The following is a 21,354-nucleotide window of genomic DNA, read 5'->3' as shown; positions in this document are numbered from 1 at the left end:
AATTAAGCTACAGAAATTACCTATACAAAAATGTTTGATATGTTATGTGTAAATATCTACCTCAGAAGCTCCTGTTTACTTCAACATATCAAAATCTGTCTTCCTAGCCTGAAATCAAAACCTTGAGCCTAGATGAAAAATTTGAAAGCATAACTGAATAGTTCAGGAAGCATGACATTACCATCACCTGCACAGAGCCTGAAGACCAGGCCCTGCGTCCTTCAAGGATCTGGGTTGATCTCCAAAACACATGCAGACCCAGTAACCTTGAGCAGCCTTCTGCACCCTGGTCTATCTCCCAAGCTAGCCATAACTCATTATTGCTTCAGGCTCTTCGGCCAGCGTGAGTGAAACTACATGACCACCTTCCTGTCCTTCCTTTTCAGGCAGATCTACACTGCGTGCTTGCCCTGACACACCTCTCCAAGTGTTGGCTGGGATCTGACTTGTCTCACGACTTCCAGACCTCTGCCAAAAAAAAGCGTTTGCACAGAAGCAGCAAAACAATTTTTTCTTCTACAGTTTGTTTTACTTATACAGGCTTCATAGTGGCTTTAATCACAATGGTATTGTTAATACAGTGATCCTGGGTATTTCCCAGGGTCGTATACTAGTATTTAGATATTGGTACAGTGATCCTTCTTGAGCTAGAGCCTTCCCTTCCCACTGCCACTGAACAACACCCTAGAGGCAGAGTCTCTGACATGCAGAGCTCATTCTGTTAAATTTATCTGGACCTGACTCCCTCTTCTCAGTACAGAAGAACAGATTTTCAATCCTGTGGTTTTTATAAAACTACTCCATTGAGGTCAAAATATCACCCAGCGCAGGTGAGTCATCTCTGCAGTTTTATATACGGGAAAACAATTCACAAAGTAGAACTGGAGGAGATGAGACTTAAAGCAAACTTTATAGGGGACTCAAGAATAATTTTCTTGACAGTCTTAAGGATTGGTTAAAGAAGTTTCATGCTCTGCTGTTGTGAACATAAATAATTAAAACATAGTATGCAATAGAAAGGATATGTAGTACTTAATTAAAGCATCCATTATCCATGAATTTAATACCTTCTCTCACAGTATCCTCATGGACAAAATGTCCAGCACACAGCCAGACAAATCCATAATATGTTGGTTAAGCAACTGGCTGACGGATCAGGCTCAAAGAGTTATAGTACATGGGGTCACATCAGGCTGGCGGCTAGTAATCAGTGGGATTCCCCAGGGCTCAATTTTAGGGCCCATGCTCTTCAATGTTTTTATAAATGATCTGGACACAGTAATCAAATGTACATTAAGTAAGTCTGTTGATGATACTAAATTATGAGGAGTTGTGAACTCCGTCAAAGGTAGAGATGCCTTACAGAGAGATCTGGATAGACTGGAGAGCTGGGCAACCACCAACTGCAAGAAATTTAACAGCAGCAAGTGCAGGATTCTGCATCTGGGACAGAGTAATCATGGTTACACATACAAACTGTGGGTGATAGGCTGGAGAGCAGCCTTTCAGAAAGAGATCTGGGGGGCTGGGTTGATGGCAAGCTGAATATGAGTCAACGGTGTGCCCTGGCAGCCAAAAGGGCCAACCGTATCCTGGGGTGCTTCCAGCCCAACATCACAAGCCGGTGGAGGGAAGTGATTGTTCCACTCTACACTGCGCTGGTGTGGCCCCACCTCAAGTACTCTATGCGGTTTTGGGTGCCTCAGTATAAAGAGGACATCAAACTACTAGAGTGTGTGAAGAGGAAGGCAACCAAGATGGTGAAAGGTCTCGAGGGCAAGACTTACAAGGAGTGGTTGAGGCCACTTGTTGGGAAAGATACTATCCCAAGACCAACAATGGAAAGAAAAGGCCATATACTACGTTTACTCCATAGGGGAAAACACTTTACTGATTTTGAAATTTCTGAGCTTTTATTACTTGCAATTGTATTTAGTATTTTCCTAAAAGCTGCAGAACTTGGAGAAGAATGTTTACTTGAAAATGTCTACTTCATGGACTGTTAAAGTAAGCATTTGGCCCCTGCACTTTTGGAAGGTTTGGAAACATGAACACCCAAAGCATCAAACCAAGAACAATACAAAACCAGTCCAGAAGTATTTTTTTTTAAACTCATGCTTTTAGTTTCAGCCTCTTATAAGCCCACCTCATGATTTTTAAACGTTCACAGCTGACTATACTATATATCAAAATAGTATTGCTTGTCTCATTAAACTACCATAATTTGCAACTTGGATATGCAACATAAAATATTAATCACCACTTCAGAAGCCACTTTCATCCCTTAATTTGTACCAGGATAATGCTCTGCTTAAGTCTGCTCCAAAAAACTCGCTAGTATACACATTTCTGCTAGTATACACATTTTGCCCTTTTGTTTGTGTTTGCAGCAGAGACATATACAACTGAAGCATCATTTTTAGATATTTTGCACTGGCCAGATGGTAGCAGTAGCTTGTCATTTTCTCTGACCTACCATTTCATTACAAAGTTGGCCCAAAGAGGTACTGCAGATTACCAGAGGTAGGATGTGTATGTCTAAATTATTGCCTACACTGACATGTGAAAAAAATGGATACATACACAAAAGCACGTATCTCCTTTGTCTGAGCGCACATCCTCATGACTGGGAGTGCTTGATACATAATCATATACAGATCTGTGAATAGGGGATGCATTGCAGTAATTTCACTGCTAGTTCCACAAGGACAAGTAAAGCAGAGGAACATCAAATGAAAAAGGCTTGCATGTCTATGGGGAGACTCTAATTGGATTCAAGAATTTTAAATCCACCTCCAAACGCAGAGAAGCAGAGAGTGACTCACAGGCCTTTCCACAGAGCACGCGGAGGTGAAATTAGCAGGGAAGATAAGGGTTATGTGGGCAGAAGAACTGGTATAAAAACAAACACATTTGTAGTGTAAAAAAGCAAGTACAAGTTATGTATTTATATGGCTCCTAAGAGCATCCTGGTCCTGAGAGAGGACCAGGACCAGAACAGAGGATGAATAATTGCCACATACAGCATCACCCCAGAAGCAGCAAACTGCCAAGGCATCTGAAAATAGGTAAAGCTGGGTTCGTCTCAGTGGCACAGCTACTTTTCATGATGCCACTGAAACAATCAAGCAGCAAAACTCTGCATACCAAGTTAGTGTTGCATACACTATGGAAGTGTCTGGGAAGGTGTATAAAGGAACTGTCTGTCACTCTATGGTTTTGTCTGCTTTTGTCCTCATAGCAGCAAGGACGCAGGTAGAGGACTGGGTGTGTATGTAGAATGCCACTGGGATATGCCTATCCTTACAGTTATTTGCAGCATCAGCTTATAGCAGCCTGAGGGCAAAGCAATCTCTGTGTTGTTACATAGACACACGCTCTCCTGGACCTCTGCTGTGTGCAGGTCCCTTGAACACTCCACTGAAAAAATACAACACAAGTTATTCAGGTTGAGGTCCACTGCTTGACAATTCTTTGCAAGTGGTTAGTACATATTAAAGAACCAAGATCACTTGCAATGCTGCTCAGTGATGCCATTAAGTCTTATGCGCAGAAAGTCATTAATAACCCTAGAAAACGCAAGTAAACAGAAGGAACAAAGCTCTCAGGAAGACTATTTGCATAAGTACAGATAAGAATCCTTTCTGCAGCATGACAGTAAAGTACACCACAAAGCTCACATCTGATTTAGAAAGTTTTTTAAAAAAAATACATTTATCCACTTTATGTGAATGCACTCTGAAATAAAAAGGGCTTTCTGAAAACTTCAAAGATCCACGTAGTCTTGAAAATTTTGACATCCACATGCCTCTGCCAAGCAAGACTGCAGAGATCACAATGACACTAGAGAACCAGAGCAACATATAATGAGATATATAGTAAAACTGTATTTACTGCAGTTACTCCTATACACTTTATCATCTTATTACAGGGATACAAATGTCCCATCACATAAAGAAAAGGAATTAGAGCATTGTTAATGGTTTCTTCACTCCACTCATCAATATGTTCAGGCTTCAATGCACACTGAGCTCTGGGAGTCAGTGTCATCATAAGCAAACACAGGCTAAATCAAACACAAGATACCTAACTGGTCCATGGAAAGTATTAGCTACCTACGTATTTTATTAGCATGACCATACCATTCTATTCTCATGTCTCAATGAAAGCAAAAAAGCCACACAATTAAAACTCAATAAAATCTGTCTCTAAAGAGCACAGATATGAAAGATAACAGATCAAGAAAACAGCATGGCTCTAATGCTATTCGGGGAATTAGCAGTAGAAGTATCTCTTTTTAATCCTTTTGGGGAACAGTAGCAAACTGTTATTGGGTTTTTAAATTATTTTTTTTGCTTTAATTTCTTCTGTAGTGTTGAAGGGTGATGGTGTGTTAAAAAAGATAAAAAAGTAACAATTGATTTTTTCTCATGAATTTCAGCTTTTTTTTTGTTCTCAAAATTATTTGTAGGGTACCATTTAGACGTTGGATGCATTAAGTTCTGACATTAAAAATAATTTTATCTTCTTCAAATTTTTAACACGATTCATGACCAAAAAAGAAAAGGCTCCCAACAACTGCATGGTCAAAACAATACAATACTAACTTTGTTCAAACTGCTCTCTCACCAGCGATCTTTCAAACCTTTTGAAGTCCACAACTCCAGTTTCAAAGATCAGCAACAATATACCTGTGATCAGGTACAATGGTTAAAATTGCACAGACTGGCACTGCTTCACTCACATATAAGCAACAGGGCTTCTGCACTTGAATCCCCACAGCCAGAGTAGACATAGAAGAAATATCCCATTGTCCTCCCACAACTTCATTTCTGTGAGTGGTCACAGTCCTCCTGATAGTGCAGGGCAAAACGGGCACAAAAAGTTACATACCAAGGACCCATTTCTTCTGTAAAACCACAGCCTGACTACCTAGGGTTTCTCCAAGCCCTACATCCGACAGACACACATAGGGGTGCTCTGAGGCATCTCCCACTTTTTCACCAAGAGCACACTTTTGCACGCTAGCTGACATGTAGCTTTTTTTTTTTCTATTGATAAAATAGAAGACACCCTACAGTGCTCTTTTTCACTGTTTTTAAACCTGAAAGTCACATTTGTACATCTCAGGGCTATGTCTGCTCCACCTATATGTTTAGCAAGTTAAGAAAGTCCACACAGAAAAGCAAATTCAGGGAGCATCCCTGTGGAAAAACCTTTAACCTCCATGTCTTGAGTACCACCTATGATTAAATAGGAGGTACGCCAATCTGTTTAAAGAGAGAATGGTTCTCACTACATACATTCATTAAACTATAAATTCCTTGATGGATTAAAGTATTATTCATGGGAAATGGTGTTTATTACAATTTGTCAAGCTTTTGTGAGAACTTTGGGAAAGTGTAGCCAGACAGCCCAAACTTTAAAATGACGACGAATTACGATCAACTCAGGCTCAATGCAGAAAATTTATCTCTCCAAGTATAGAATCATAGAATCTTCATGGTTGGAAAGGACCCTTAAGATCATTGAGTCCAACCAAACAACCTACAATCTCTGCCACTAGTCTGCCACTAGAGCATGCCCTGAAGTGCCACATCTAGACGTTTCTTAAACACCTCTAGGGATGGTGACTCAGCCACCTCCCTGGGCAGGCTGTTCCAGTGCCTGACCACTCTTTCAGTAAAGTAATTCTTCCTAAAATCTAATCTAAACCTCCCCTGCCGCAACTTCAGACCATTTCCTCTCGTCCTGTCATTATTCACCTGGGAGAAGAGGCCAACACCCACCTCTCTCCAACCTCCTTTCAGGTAGTTGTAGAGGGCAATGAGGTCTCCCCTCAGCCTCCTCTTCTCCAAGCTAAACATGCCCAGCTCCCTCAGCCTCTCCTCATATGACCTGGTCTCCAGACCCCTCCCCAGCCTGGTAGCTCTCCTCTGGACACACTCCAGCACTTCAATGTCCCTCTTGCACAGAGGGGCCCAGAACTGAACACAGTACTCGAGGTGAGGCCTCACCAGTGCCGAGTACAGAGGCACGATCACTTCCTTACTCCTGCTGGCCACGCTATTCCTGAGACAAGCCAGAATGCTGTTGGCCTTCTTGGCCACCTGGGCACACTGCTGGCTCATGTTAAGCTGGCCGTCCACCAGCACCCCCAGGTCCTTTTCTGCTGGGCAGCTCTCCAGACACTCTTCCCCAAGCCTGTTGTGTTGCTTGGGGTTGTTGTGACTGAAGTAAACGCCCTTCATCTATATCTTCAACTTTACAAATAAATTAAAGATTAAAAATAACATAAATGTACAGGATGTCCTCATCTTTCTCCTACCACACACAACAAATTATCTGCAGTGCAAATGAAGGATGGGAAGTGTCCTGGTTCGAGGTAAGGGGTTAAGGAGGGCTTGGGCTGACCCCCAATGTGGGGTGGTTGACGTTGTGGAAAAGGTCCCCAGGGAATGCATAGTCTATCTGAAGTCGAAGTGCACTAGTTTGCCAAGGTCAGGGAGAGCACCTGTTGTTTGTTTCATGGCCAGTCCAGCCCAAACCATGACAGGAAGGCAGTTAAAATTCATGCCATATGGCTCTGATGAAGTGCATTGCTTGACTGGAAGTATCTGGAAAGATTAAGCCTCCAGACACCAAGAGGCATGATGCTCTTGACTCTTCAGAGGGATGCAGAGTCCAGGGACTTCCTACACTTGCCTAAGATGTTCCAGTTCTTACAAGGAGCTTTGTCTATTGAGTGTAGATTCTAGCCCCACTGAATACTTGATCAATGGCAAAATGTCACCTGGAATCTCACGGAGAACTAGTAGGCCTATCTCTGTCTGAAAAGCATAGCTGTAGAACAACATATTTCAAATCACTGACAAGAGACAGGCAGTGACAGAATATGGCAGTACGATTACTTACCAGCACTCTACACTTGGGCAATTTAGCAAGTCAGGAATTAAACAGCACACCTCTGCAGCAAGAGCAGCACAATACAAGATCATACTCCACTCTACTCACTCGGCTCTGGTTGCATGAGAGCAAAGGTTCCCATCAGAGATAAACAAGGACACAAGGACATATGTAACAGCAATAAAAACCAGCATAAATAGACATTTGCCCTCAGGGCCACATTTACAATAGCCATCCTTCTTGGCATACCAAGAGATCAAGAATTCACAGAGTTTCCTCACTACTTTGCAGCTGTTTTTTCAGTGTCACAGCTTTGGAATATTGGTGAGATAAAAGTGATGCAAAACAGGAAGACAAATTCACAGCAAAGCTTGTACTGCCAGTGGGGATCCCTTAGTAACTAGGAATATCTATGGCCCAGCTTTTATCTGGGTGTGCAGAAAAGGAGTGGTGAAGGATCCTTCACTTAGGCCAACTAAGGCAGATATCAGAACTCACAACAGAGCACAGAAGTGGTTCCTCACCAGCCTCCTGGGTTTGCATGATCCAAACCTTGGTGATCTAAACAATTGGTGCTGTAGTGTGGTACCCCGTACCTCAGATCTGCTGAAGATGATATTCCTCCATGGCAAGACAGCAGTGTTACCCAGAGCACCAGAGACCACAGTGAGGCACACTGCTCTAGGGGAGTCAATGGCCACTTAGTGTATCACGGCTCTGTAACCGCCCCCATGTAGGTACGTGCCTCAGAAGATACAATCCAGTTCTTCAAAATGCGTTGAAGGTAAAGAAACCTGCTCTGCTGCATCTGTTCACTATTACACTGTTCCTTAAAATACAGCCCCCTCTGTCCATAAATCTATGATTTCCTTTCCCTGTGGATGATGTTACTTTTCTTCTTTTATCTACCTGCACCCTTGCTTACAAACGAAATTAGTAGTAGCCAAGCAATTTACTAAATTTAAAACTCAAGTCAACCCATCAGCTGAAGCAAGAGCTTTTCACAGCTGTGTAAAAACAAGACTTTAAATATTCATATGACATAGAAAAGCCCTCCTGGATTTGGATTATTTCCTGCAGTTTTCACAAGAATTTGGCTTGTGAAAGTATTTTAAGTAGCGCAAATAAATTGAAAAGATAAATGCTTAGCAACTACCAAGTACCTTTTCCAGATTGCAGGTGCACCAGCATTTCAGTACAAATCAGGAGTTAACTTTTTAAAATAAATCTCATGGTCTTCCCCACTTATTCCACTATGTTTTAGACTGTAGAGCAGTCTTGTAGCATGTGAACTGGATTCCTTTTGAATGAAACTGAAGCAGAAATTTCTCTCAAAGAGCTCATCTGCCATGCTTCAACCACTAGCAGGCATTTAGTCCACAGGACCGGAACTAGAGTTAGTCCAAAATCAAACTATACATAAATCATAAGCCTCCACTGGGGGACACTGCATCCTCTGCAGCAACTGTTTTGTTGTACAGACCCATGCCTTTTGCACTGTGTGACTCTCCAACATAGATGTAGTCTCCGAAGTTCAGGTTAGATGCTACGTCACTCAACCTGAAAGACAGCAAGAAGAAGTGGCATGACCATGCACCCGTCAAAGATCTAGCACACATTTTAAACTGGAACAGCTCCCACAGGAGTTATGCTGTAAAGAGACAAAATGGCTCAGAGCAATTATTGCCAGGTCTTTGCAATGGCTGTCATCTGTCCCCTGCTCTGTGCTGTCTTCCCTTCAAAATTCTTAAGTCTTACAATCATACAGTTATAACAAAACATTAGCTTTTACCCTTAAAAGAACTGAAAATGTAAACCCTGAAGTCAAGAAAATTCAGAAAGGAAGAAAAGGAGACAGCATTATTAATTTTTAAAACATCTTGATTCTGTAATGGTTTCTTAATGTTTGGGATTATATGCTGCAAAAACACTTCATTTAAAAAAAGAAAAAAGAAAATGCTTTGTTAAAAATGACCTCTGAACACTTAAAATAAAATAAATAAGCAAAATACCCCAAATCAGCAGAATTTAGTCTGCAGAATGTTTTCTTGCTGCTGAGTAAAAGCATATACATTAGTGAATGTCTCCTGTCAACAACCAGGTCACCTCTGTTATTCATTTGCATCAACTCTCAGTAGGAGACAAAATTCTGGGAAATTTTTTGAAAGTCTTGGTTATGCGTTGTTTGCTTGCAAGACATTTGATATTACCAGAACATGTTCTGCTTTTGTGAAACAATTTATCTACCTTTTAAATATTACATTTAAGAATTAAGAGCCACCCTACGATGTTTTATAATTTAGAGGATGTCATGTTAATGACAGCACCGTGGTTATTTAAGAATAAATAAGGTATCAGAACAAACGCCAACCTTTCTAGCCTGCAAACCAAACACACTATTTCACTAGAGCTGAGGGGTCACAATCATAGTCACAATTAATTAATTTCTTAAGTCCCAGCTCCTTGGTGCTGGTACCGACATTGAGACGGTACAGAGGAAACTAGGTCCACAAACCCTGCCAGAAATTCCTCAGATGTCAAAGGATGGCACAGAAAAAGAGGCAAAAGTCACTTTTTCCTCCCTCATGGTCCTTTTGTGGCAGACGTGCAGAAAGAGAAATGGTTGCAGAAGAGTGCACTGCAGTCTTCCCTGTTAGCACAGGCTAGGGAGGGCTACGGCAGGAAACAACTTGCTGCAAATATGCTTTGATTTCTTTTTTTCTTATTTTTTCCCACCTCCCACTCATCCTTGGGCTTTTTTGTCAGGGAGACAGATTTATCTTTGATAGGATAGGACTGAGTTCCTGTATCTTTCCCTCAAGGCTTCCCCATAGCTTAGCACAGGGCAGCCAGAAATGGCTATTACCTCCTTCTTCAACGTACAGGAGATGGCAAGCAATATGTACCTCCAAGGCAAGCAAAAATGAGGCAACAACACTTCAAAGGACTCTCAGTTCTCACATGAGAATACTTAGAGCAAGTTGGCATTAGCTGATCCATGGTTATTCACGCCACTAAGTTCCAACATTGAACATCCTAAATCTATAACCACAAACCCAGTCACTCTCAAGAGCAACAGAGGAGACTGTACGTCAGAAAATTGACACCACAATCAACTGCTGATTTCTGACAGCGATACAGTCACAGCATGCTGTTCTACCACGACTACTTGCATGACGTTACATTAGGGAATATCGAAAAAACAATACAAGACTCATCATCTTCCTCGCATGCTTCTCTGTTAAGCCCTCAGTGTAGTGGTAGTAAAATTCCTAAAACACAGCATGCAAAGTCAACACCTGGTCTGACTCTTCCTTCTTGCTGGCTCTCTGCTACCTGCTCCTTCACATGCCCTCAAAAGCCGTAAGATTCAAGCATGTTTTGCCTCTGGCTCACCTGTCCACTGAGTTGCTACTCATACTCATGATCTGGTCTTCATTCTTTAATAGAAAGCTCATTTGATAAGAATGGCTTCTCCCCCAGATGCTTAATTTACCTTCTCAAATTTAATTTTATTGCAAGAAAATGAATATAGCTTTTAAAGGAAATAAAATTCTCAGTGATAATATTTTACAAAGGTTTGAAAGAAATATCAGGAGGAAATCAGGGGGAAAAAAAACTCCACAGCAGTGAATCTGCTTAAGTTCTTGTAGATGAAGAAGTTTCCCTGGACACAAGTGTCGTTAATCTGCAAACACAAATGAGAAAAATATGGAACTAGAATAGTCTGCTTTATTGCAGCTTCATTAAATTTTCAAATCTCTCTTGCTCCAATGTGCTGTGCAGCAAGAGAGAGAAAAAGTCCTCCACAGAATGCAAGTGAACAAGATATAACAGTACCATGTCTGCATGTCTCTAGAGTACCTTCCAAATCTGCTTGGGAAGACTGCCTGCTTTTTATAAAAGTTGCTAGAAATCTCATATAGCTGATTTTAATGTGTGATTTGGGAAGTGGTCTTACTCTCAAAATGAGAGGAGTAAATCACCAATTACCCTACCAGAGCCAAAATTACAGCAAAAGACATGAGAGACCTTAGACATCGCTGAATTTTCTCCTATAGTTTGGCAGATATTTTCAAATTCAAGTTCAGCCACATTCAATTTGGTTTTATCTCAGGAACTTACTTTATTATTAAAATTGATTCTGCAGTGGTACCAGTAGGCCCCAGGCAGAAACTCAACCCAAGCATGCTCAGCTGCTTTCTTGGCCAATACATCCAGGATGTGCATGAAGAAACCCAACAGCCAAAACCACAGCTGACAGACCTGAGGCTTTCTAGTCCTTAAGCACCACAAACATGTGTATGTCCAGAGATTAACAGTGACGTGGGGAAGGAGGATATATAATTTAGTCACTTATGCTAAGCACTGAGGAGCACAGAGCAGAAGGACAGATCCTTTTCTACAGATGTACTAAAATTCTTACCTGCACCAATGCTTTCTCCCATTAAAGTAACAGAGCCTTCCTCCTACATCAGGGTTACAGAGAAGCAGGACAAACTGGGACAACCTTGTCTTCAATCATGAAAAGCCATACATCCGTATAGGTACTAATCTGTTACTACATTTTGCCTTTGCAACCTAGCCAGGTACTTTCAGTCACTGAGAGCACCTCAGGCCCAGCAAAGACTTGGCGCTGCAGAGCCCCAGGAACATGCTAATGCATAGCTCAGCCTCTGACCAGGACAGTTTTGAACTTCACTGAACTGTTTGAATGAGTCAACGATTTGAAGCAGGCACTTTGTTGATCAAAACCTATCAGAACCTTTGGCAGTCAGCGCTGGGGAAACTTTTCACGTGCAAAACATAAAACTCCAGCCAGCCAGCTCAGAACAGCAAACTCTCCCCAGGCGAAGGAATAAGCACCTGAGTCATGGAAAGCAGTTTTGTTGAAAGACTATCGCTAAATCAGAGCAGCAGAGGAGTATTTCCTTTTCCTTATTCTTTCTCCCCATAAGACAAGAAATCTTCAACAGATGGGGTTGTCATCTTAGAAACAATGATGGCTTTTCTCCTCCTTAGTCACATTTGATTCCACATATACTGATGGACACCGTAAAATTCACGCTGACCTCTTTGACCCATTGGTGTTATTTAGGCTGTATGTGTTTTGGGAACACTGGTCATCCTTTCTCCTGGGCTGGAACAATACACAGTATCGCAGTATCCAGATCAGGAACTAAGGATCCTGGACACGGTAGGCTAATGAAGCAGGAAACAGCAAGTGCTGGCTTCACTCACCGATGCCTGACATTTCTTCTGCCTCTACTCAGCGTTATCCATACATACTGGAGCACAGTATTTACCTCTGTTCAATTTTCAAGGATTCCTGTCGAGGACCTCCCCACTCTTTCATCCTCGGTACTTTTTGGGTATTTTCCCACCCATATTTACAGTTAAATAAAAACCAAAATGACCTCCAGAGAACACCAAAAGCTCTACAGATGATTTCAAGCCTTACAGGTTTTTTGGTCATCACAATGCAGCCATTCTGAAACATGTGAATCCAGACCTTTGAGGAGGGATGTGACATCTGTGAAAATTACAAGTTCCAAATCACCCTGCCTTAAATTATTTTGAATTACAACAATGCAAAACAAAGAAAAGAAGTTATGTATGTTTTGATATCAGGTCTTTGTGGCTCTTACTTTAGTAAGAGAATCCCGTTCCTACCATGCAAAGCTTAACTTTCTCTGCCATGTGCCCTTTTTATAGCAGTTTACATAGGTGAAACAAACCAGACAAAACTGACTGAGAAAAAAATATTTTTCTGCATAAAAAAGTTAAAGACCTACATTATTTATCTAAGTTTGCCTCTGTTTTCAGCAATTAAGTCTTCCTCTCTTCCAGAAACTCACATTTTATCTGTTTAGACTTAAGACAGGCAAGATGCATGGCATATTATGACTACTGCCTGCAACAGTCATATCCATTTCTGACAGTGGTGGATTTGCCTCATATATGGCAAGATGCAGGTACACGCTTTTGTGATCAAGGAAGGAGATTTTCCCACCAGCCCCATAGCAACATGGTCACATTTTAAAAACCAAGTCTAGATGATAAAAAATACAGGTACCGTAAGATATATCCATCCTTCCTGAGAGACAAACTTCTGTTTGTTAATGCTAGTGGAAAGCTCCTTGGATGATGGAGTCTAATCAGTAAACCATGTACACGTGTGGTTATTCTGCATGTCAAGGAACCCTTTCACATTCAAACGTTTTGGTTCCTAAACACATTTGCATGTTGTTGACCTTTCCTCATGCCTCAGCTCTGGTTTAGTTCCTTTCATAACAGTGGAAAGTAAAATCAAATTCCACCCGTTCCTGGCCAATGCAGGAAATGGGATGAAGCAACCAACAGAAAACTCAAGTAGAAGGTGCTCCTAAGTACTGAAATCTCCTTTCACTTCAACTGGAGCAAGACCCAGGTTTAACTAACTCTGTTTCAATGCCAAATGGAGCATTTCTAGAAAAACACAAATTCAATTGGTGAGTTAGTTGAGAAAAGTACACTAACTGGTCATCTCTAATGCCTTGGCCAGTTCCGCGCAAACACTCTCTTTCAAACGGAAGGATGGGTCTTAGTCTGCTGTCCTCAGATCCCCTTCCAAATAAAATCAATTAAGTTGAAACACTGTTCTTCTAGTGGCAGAAAGAAATCCATCCATTGTAGAGTTATACTTGTAAAATTGCAGCACTTTAAATTCAGTCCTTAGATTATCCAGTCCAAGACAGACAAATTCTAAGTGACTCATCTAGAAAGAAAAACACTATTTTTGACATTTATACCTTATGAATTATTAACTCGTTTGCTGCATCTAGATTGATTTTGCTTGAAAAGGAATTTTTGGCACATATTTTGAAGGCTGAAAATTGTACAGACTGCAAAAGAACTCAGCAAAAATATCTAATTGGCTAGTGCTGCTTAAAAGAGGAAGTCCTGTTAGTCTACTGAAAGTCATGAAAGATGAAATCAAGAATACTTTTCAAGAGAATTTTCTTTCTAGGGAAAAAAACCCAAACCTTCATCTCTTTTGGAACATATGCTGTTATCACCCTATTTTGTTGCGATGGCAGTCTTCCCCACAGAAGCAGAAGTGATGTCCAGTGCTCAAGGATACTTTAAAATGGAAAATAAATTGTGTCCTCAGTGTTACTGCACAACACTAATGGAATTTCTTAACACAACAGTCTACATAATAGGATATTTTTAAAAAAATATTATTTAGTTATATAGATATGGCCTTCATCATGGGCGCAAGAGCATCATCAGTATTATATCAATTACAACTACATATCCATGAATCATTCTGTCCAGGTCTGACACAGTGGTTTCCATCACAGACAAACTGAAATTATGCTGAACTTCAAATGGCCACTTTGTGTTTTTTTATTTTCTCCCATGCAGATCTATAGGGCCTCCAGAAAGGGAAACCCTGTGAAAAACGTTAGCTTCAGGAGAAAAAAAAAATTATTTTAATTCCTATGACTTCTATGACAGGTTGGATGGATTCCTGCGACATGTGCCTTGACCTCAAGTTTGAAAAAAGCTACTATTTTGTCTGCAAGATTGCAGGATCAGATAAGCACTGAAGGCTACGTAATTCTGCTGTGGCAAAGATCATCACAATAATACCATGCTGTAGTTCAGCTTTCTTTCGTCTCATACTTCCATATATTCAAGAGAGGATCAGCACCACCGTTGTCCATCAGGGACCACTAAGTGAGAAGAATTGAGAGCCAGAGTCACAGAAGTTGCCAGAAAGCAGCACAAAACAAGACTTTTTAGTTCCAGGAGAGAAGGAAGCTTCAGCTGTCCCTGATGGTACCACAGACTTTTTCACTAGAAGAGGACCATGGGCCTGCTTCATCAGGGCACTTCCCACCAAATGCTGTCCATTTACAATTTCTCTTCAGATGTACTCACAAAGTGGCAACAGCTTCTTGTGGCCTGCAAAGCAGATTTTCAACTCCTACCCTCCTCTTCAGCTTTTAAAAATCAACGATTTCATTGGCACACTACTGGGTCATGACAGTCAGTGTTCAAGCTCCTCGACTCTCCATCCTCCACAACAAATGTGTAAAACCACCCCAGCACCGCCCCACATTTGCACTTGACAGCTACGTAAAACTACAGAATCTTATGCACAGTAACCTCTGCAGAATCTGCTTTGGTTAAACCTGTTTACGCTGCTTCAGCACTTTTATGAAGCATGCTATCAATCAGTATGCTAATCATGAGGCCACATTTAAATCTTAAAGACACAGTTTTGCATGAATGACCAAGAGCAGCGAGTTCTTCCTTGCTGTGTAATACTTCCAGTAAAGATGAAAGTCAAGATGTAAAACAAAAATCTCATGCAGGCTGTGTTTTGAGCACAGCATCCACGGATATTCTTTGCCACCACAGGTCACTGGGGGAAAAATTTCAGATGGGTGTCAATCAGTGCTCCAGCTTTATATATACATACATACACACATAAAAATGGAAATGGCATATATCAGGTGGAAAGATACTGCAGTGACAGATGCTTGAGAAATCCCACCCGAAACCCAAGCCATTATCTTTTTTAGACACAAAGCAGCAGTTCTTTCAATTAGATTTAGAAACAGGGTTAGAAACTGGAGCAGACTGTTTAAGCCATCAACAACTCAGAAGGGTTACACAGTATCCAACTGAAGATTAAGGTCAATTTTTCACCCTTTCAATTATGTAACATCAATAAAAGGACAGATGGGAATGGTGCCAAATGTGAATACTGTATCTGGCAATCAAGCTAGAGCGCACAAACAGAAGGAATTTCCCTACCTGCTGTGGAAATAATCCCCTCCTCAGCTAAGTAAATATTTTTTTCTAAAAATAGTCTTCATTCTCGTATCACAAATTTCCTCCCTTTCCTTGATCTCAAAATGTTCCACTCTGCACAGAGAGAAATCAACAGACTGAGAGTGGTACGTAGCTCTTGAAGAGAGGCTTCTAAGAGCCAGTTTGGGCACCATCCTCACAGCCACATCACTTTGCAAATTGCTCTTTTTCCTCCACCTGCTCAGAAGCTTCCACACCAGCTCCAAGTTTCCACAGCACTGGAGGAGGGAATCTTTTAAGTCCAACACTAGCAACACAAAGTACAGCAGTCACGCTAGGAAAAATGCGTCGCTGTTCAACTTTGCAGACCAGCTCACATACAAACCTCTACATACATGGGAACTGACCATAATTTGGTGGGTAAGGCTGAGAGGAAACATAGAAGGAGATAGGCAAACCCAGTGTGAGCCCAGCTTCAGTCACAGATGGAAAAGAGAGATGAGGTGCTTTCACTGGAAAAGCCGAGGAGGCAGCACGCACAGGTCCCACTCAACACTGTGGGACAGTCAGGAACATATTATGAATATGGGGCTTAATGGGGATTTAGGAAAATACTGGTATGAACATTATCACTCTCCACATTCTCTATCAGTATGAAAGAAATGGTAACAATTGGTTAGTTGCAGTTGAGTTTTGCAAGTGTAGCGAATGTGTTGCATATAAAGGAGGATTGCCTCACCCATTCCAGTGAAATACAGTTTACACGCTTATGACCAAGGAATTTAAAAAACATTCAGCTAGATGAACCACAATATAAAAATTGTTTGACAAGGAGATTAATTTACAGCATACTCATATTCCCATCAATTCCAAGGGAACTGTTCACAAGTTTATGATGACGCACGCACTCAGAAAGGTTTGCTGGATCTGCTAATAAGCAGACACTCGTCCAGGGGACTTTCAAAACAGATTGTCAACGCTTTCAAACCCTGCTTCAACCCTAATGTGCTCTTTTTTTGCAAGTGAACCTATGTCAATGACCTGGATCGATGCAGAATGCTGATGAAGCCCACAGGATGTTGTGCTATATGGGCAATCGCATGGCAAAGCAGGAGTCTCATTTGCTTCTTATTAAACGATAAGGTCAATCTCTTACTGTGCACTTCACAGGCTGCCTTGTTAAAGAAGGAAGCATGGTACTTTCCAACTAAAAGTCAGGGCATGTAACAAGCTACTGACAACCATGAGTGCAGTGGAAGTTGTTTCTTCATCTGTTTCTTTTAGCAATAAACCTCTTTCTCTATAAAACTGTATAAACTAGTGACTTCTGTCTTGGTGTTAAAAGACATTAAATCATGTTGTATCACAAAAGCAGAATACAGTGGTAGAAAATAAATCATATCCCAGGCTTTTTGGTTCAAATCACTGCATTCAGACTGCTATTTAAATGCCAGTCACATTTATTCAGTGGTTCCCTGGGGAACCCCTGCATTTTTTGTTCATTTCTTTCCCTATGAAATTATTACTTTCTGAAAGCTTAGTTTTGACTGTGCCTCACAAGAGCCATATTATGCAATGAATGCAGTCATGTGGAAACAAAGCTCATGCTATTTTAAAACAACTCTGTTCAAATGCCCCAGACTGTCAAATCTGTATCACACAAAATTATTCTGGTGGTTTTAAAACTACACAAACCTGCAGGAAGCAATAGTCTCTCAGTCACACTGACATAGCACCAATAGCAGAGGAGTTTGCATGCCTAAATAAAATGCCTAAATAAAACGGGACCATTTGGTGGCACAGCGCTTAGTTGCCCGTTTTCTGGAAAAACGCTCTTTGGTACAATCTTCTTAGCTCCAGGATGTCTGACATATTTGCAGCAGCACAGTTAACATTCAAATGGTGTTACTTCTCCTTCCCAGGCGCTCTGTGGGTAATAGCAGTAAATGAATAATCTAACCTGCTCCATACTTGTCAGTCTAACATCTTTTAATTCTGCATGAATGTCACAACTTCCAGACTCACAAAGTCAGGACTACTTATTCTAAACTTTATGATGCTGCACAGAGGTAAAACCATTAAAGTTTTTCTGAAATGGGACAGCCATTAGGTTCTTCAGCATGGCTTCTAGTAAAAGACAGAACGGCAGTATTTCATGCAGGTTAGTTTGACATTTTACAAGTCAAAAAATGATGAATGAAAACAAAATGCTCACATTGCATAAAACAATCCAGACATGGAGGTCACATAATTTTAAGTTGTGCACTAGGGAAAGCAGACTTCTTCTGGATGAAAGAAAAACTTTTTTATAATATTTAAATTGTGCCACAAGTCTTTACATTTCTAACTGGATCTGCATTTTCTGTTAATAGTATTGTATGGTCATAATCATAAATTCTCTGTGTCTAAGAGGTACTAATGTTACAACAAGAATAATAGCATTAAAGACAGAAAGAAACTAAACCAGAGACTTCAAGACTTCACAATACTTAACTGGGTTAAAGGACACAACAACCTGAGAAATATCTTGAAATTGTTCCTGGTATGATTTAGGACTCTATTATGACAGCACATCATACACAAGTTCTTACGTGAATAAGAACCAAAGGAATAATTCAGAATTTTTAAAACTTCCAATTTGGTCGGTCCTATCCGGGAAGCTTCATTCATACCGTCAATGTCAATCCATATTTCACCTGGGGATTAATCCGTAGTCAAAAGGATTACTCCCTAGAGTAAAGTCAGCACGACTAAATGCTAGATTTCTCACTCACACTGAAAACAAGCCAATAAACAGATCAGTCTTGCAACCTACTTGTGAGTCATTCTCATACATGAATGTGTCTTCATGGCCTGCATACAAACAATCTGTGAAAGTCAAGGCTGGGCCCAAAAATCCCTGATGTCAGGCTGCTAAATCTGGCACCAGGAACTTAATATTTTGGTTCCAGCCAGCTAAAACTCTTCCTTCCTTCTAAATGACAGTATTGCTGACAGTGTGCGAGTGTCATCTGAAGGACAGAACAGCATGCACGGAGCTTTCATACCATGCTCCCTCCAAAAAAGATGTTTACCTCTGCTGCTGCAGAGGCACACTCATTAACTTACAATAATGGAGAACCGAGACTTCTATTATTAAACAGTGAACTTCAGCTTGCCTGCTTCTTAAATGTGGATATGACACAGACACTGTAATTCCTATTTTCAGTACCAGCACCCGGTGCAGCAATGATGATTCCTGGGCACTGCAGGTAGCAGAGGCAGACATAACCAAGCAGCAGCAGCGGCAGTCGGGTGCTGCAGGAAGGGCCCAGGCACCCTTAACCACTCCTCACCGCATCTGTCACGAATACGGCGGGTTCCTTGTGAAGCTTATTTTACCAGTGGTGCAGCACAACCTGGTATGAAAGGTGACACACAATGTCACCCAACACTTGCGTGGGCCCGTGCAGGACTTGACGTATCCCATTGCATTCAGAGTTGTAACAAGTATTGGTGTAACTGCAAGGCACTGAGAATCAGAATTTGGATGAATTCTTGTCTTAGGGATCATTCTTTCAGGGACACTTCCCCACAGTGCAACAAACGACGAGGCAAAAGATGAGACGGATGAAAAAGGGAAAAACACGGGTGTTGAAAAGCAGAACAGCTGCTGTATCTTGCATGCCTGCACCTACAGACTGCTTACAGTGACCAAGACTGCTACCTGAAGATGCCTGCAACGGCCATTAGTAGGAAATAACCAGGAATTTTGTATTTAGTTGCAAACATACAAATAAAAAAAAAAAAGCACATTACACTGGTCTTGGTCTCAAATCTCTAAATCCAAAGAAATTCCCCTGACTTCTATGAAACCTTTTTCGATTTATCCCCAGAGCATGCTGACTCAGAACCTGATTCAGAAATTGCACCCTTACGGACTATAACACACAGATTTCGTATTATGAAACAACTTGAAGACTGGTGAAACATCCACCCTGACCTTCCTGCAATATCACACCATGCCTACAGCAACAGGACTTCATTATTCAGATTTCAGCTGTACTCTGCTGAAAACAAACAAACGGGAGGGGGGAAGAAAAAAATTTTAAAAAAAAAGGCATGTTTGTTGTCGATTTACAAAGTCAGGTTAAGCAAACACCGATGGAAACACGGTGCACAGCCCTCCCTGAAAAAGCCTCGAGTCCCACGGCCGGTATTTGCCCCATCGCCCCCCCTCCCCCCCGCCCTCGCTGCCTCGAAGCCCCCTCCGTGCCCACTCTGTCCCCGCGAGGGCAGACCAGGACCCGCTCCCGCACGCCGGGAGCCCCTTCCCGCCTGCCTCAACGCGGCCACAGCCGGCGGGGGTGGGCGGGAAAGATGCGGGCGGACCGCAAGCCCTGGCCCTACCCACGCGTGCACCGTGCAGCCCCGCACACCCGGGGACACCGGTGCAGGGCCACCCACAGCCGCGCACATTCACGCACCACGCGGACTCCCGCACGCTGGCGCAAGCCTGCGAACCACTCGCGCAGCGCGCACACCCGTGGATCGCGGACAGAGGCACGCACCCCCGTGCACTACCGCACATCACGCACAACACCCGCGCAAGCCCATTCCGCACGCTGGTGCGCAGGAGTGAAAACCCACGCGCGACACGCGCCCGGCAGCACACGCGGGCGTCCCCACGCACCCCGCGGCACTACGCGCACCCCTGCGTGCCCAAGGCGCGGGGAGGGAACACGACGACGACACGTCCCCGCACCGCGCACCCCACCGCACCGCGCAGCCACGCGTGGGCCCCACGCACACACCCCTCGACGCGCGGGGCGGGGGGGCGGTGGTGGTACCTGAGTGGCTTTGTGGAACTGCTTCTTCAGCCCGGCCACCGACATGGCGAGGGCGGCGCGCTGCAGCCGAGCCGAGCGGAGCGGAGCGGAGGGGAGCCGAGCCGAGCCGAGGGGAGCCGCGGGGCGATGCGGTGGGTCCCGCCGCCTTCCCGCGCCGCTCGCGCTCTCCGCACCCGCGCGCCCGGCGGAGGCTTGTCAGGCGACGGCGGCGGCGGCCGGTTGCGGGGGCGCCGTGACGTCACGGCGGGACGCGCCGCCTTCCCCCGCGCCCCCGCCTGGCCCCCGCCCCCGCGCGCGCGCCCTAACGGTCGACCCCGGGTCCCCCAACGGTCGGTCCCAACGGTCGGTGTGCCCCCCACCCACGCAGCCCACCGCCAGCGCCAGGATGTCCGGCCTTCCTGTGCTTCTGCCCGCCCTGCCCCGGGTGGACACCCCCGCTCCCCCGCGGGCCACGGGCGTGGAGTTCCTCGGCCGCCCCCGGCCGTGCGCGGCGCTCGGCCTCGCCTCAGTAGCAAGAACGGGTGCACCTGACCCCGCAGGACATCATCCGTGGAAACGAGCCTGAAGGGACGAAATTGGAGGGGGAATGAGGAAGGCGGTAGCAGAGGGAAAGATCAACATGGCTCAGATACCTGATGAAACGTTTGTTGCCTTACTGGCTTCTTTGGGCCTGATTTACCTCAGAGCACAGGTGGCAGTCAAAACCTGGCCAGTTGGGATCCCTCAACAAGTGCATTTTTCTTCTCCCATCACAATGTCAGTGACACGTAGAAAAGCAAATCTAAAGCTTGCCTGTTCTAACCTGCTGGTG

At 43.2% G+C, this 21,354-nt stretch overlaps 1 protein-coding gene across 1 annotated transcript in view; it reads right to left on the bottom strand.

The window, feature by feature from the left end:
• SH3GL2 (SH3 domain containing GRB2 like 2, endophilin A1) overlaps window positions 1-20,808 on the bottom strand; it is a 99,267-nt gene extending 78,459 nt beyond the window's left edge. The window contains exon 1 of the mRNA XM_074570343.1: window positions 20,544-20,808. Within this exon, the coding sequence (XP_074426444.1) occupies window positions 20,544-20,588 (45 nt within the window). The 5' untranslated portion in view covers window positions 20,589-20,808. The remainder of the gene's footprint in view (window positions 1-20,543) is intronic.
• Between the last annotated feature and the right edge of the window lie 546 nt (window positions 20,809-21,354).

This window comes from Larus michahellis, chromosome Z, assembly GCF_964199755.1.
Source record: "Larus michahellis chromosome Z, bLarMic1.1, whole genome shotgun sequence".
Taxonomy (NCBI): Eukaryota; Metazoa; Chordata; class Aves; order Charadriiformes; family Laridae; genus Larus; species Larus michahellis.
Note: the sequence above shows the minus strand (reverse complement) of the source record. Positions and strands in the feature narration are given on the sequence as shown.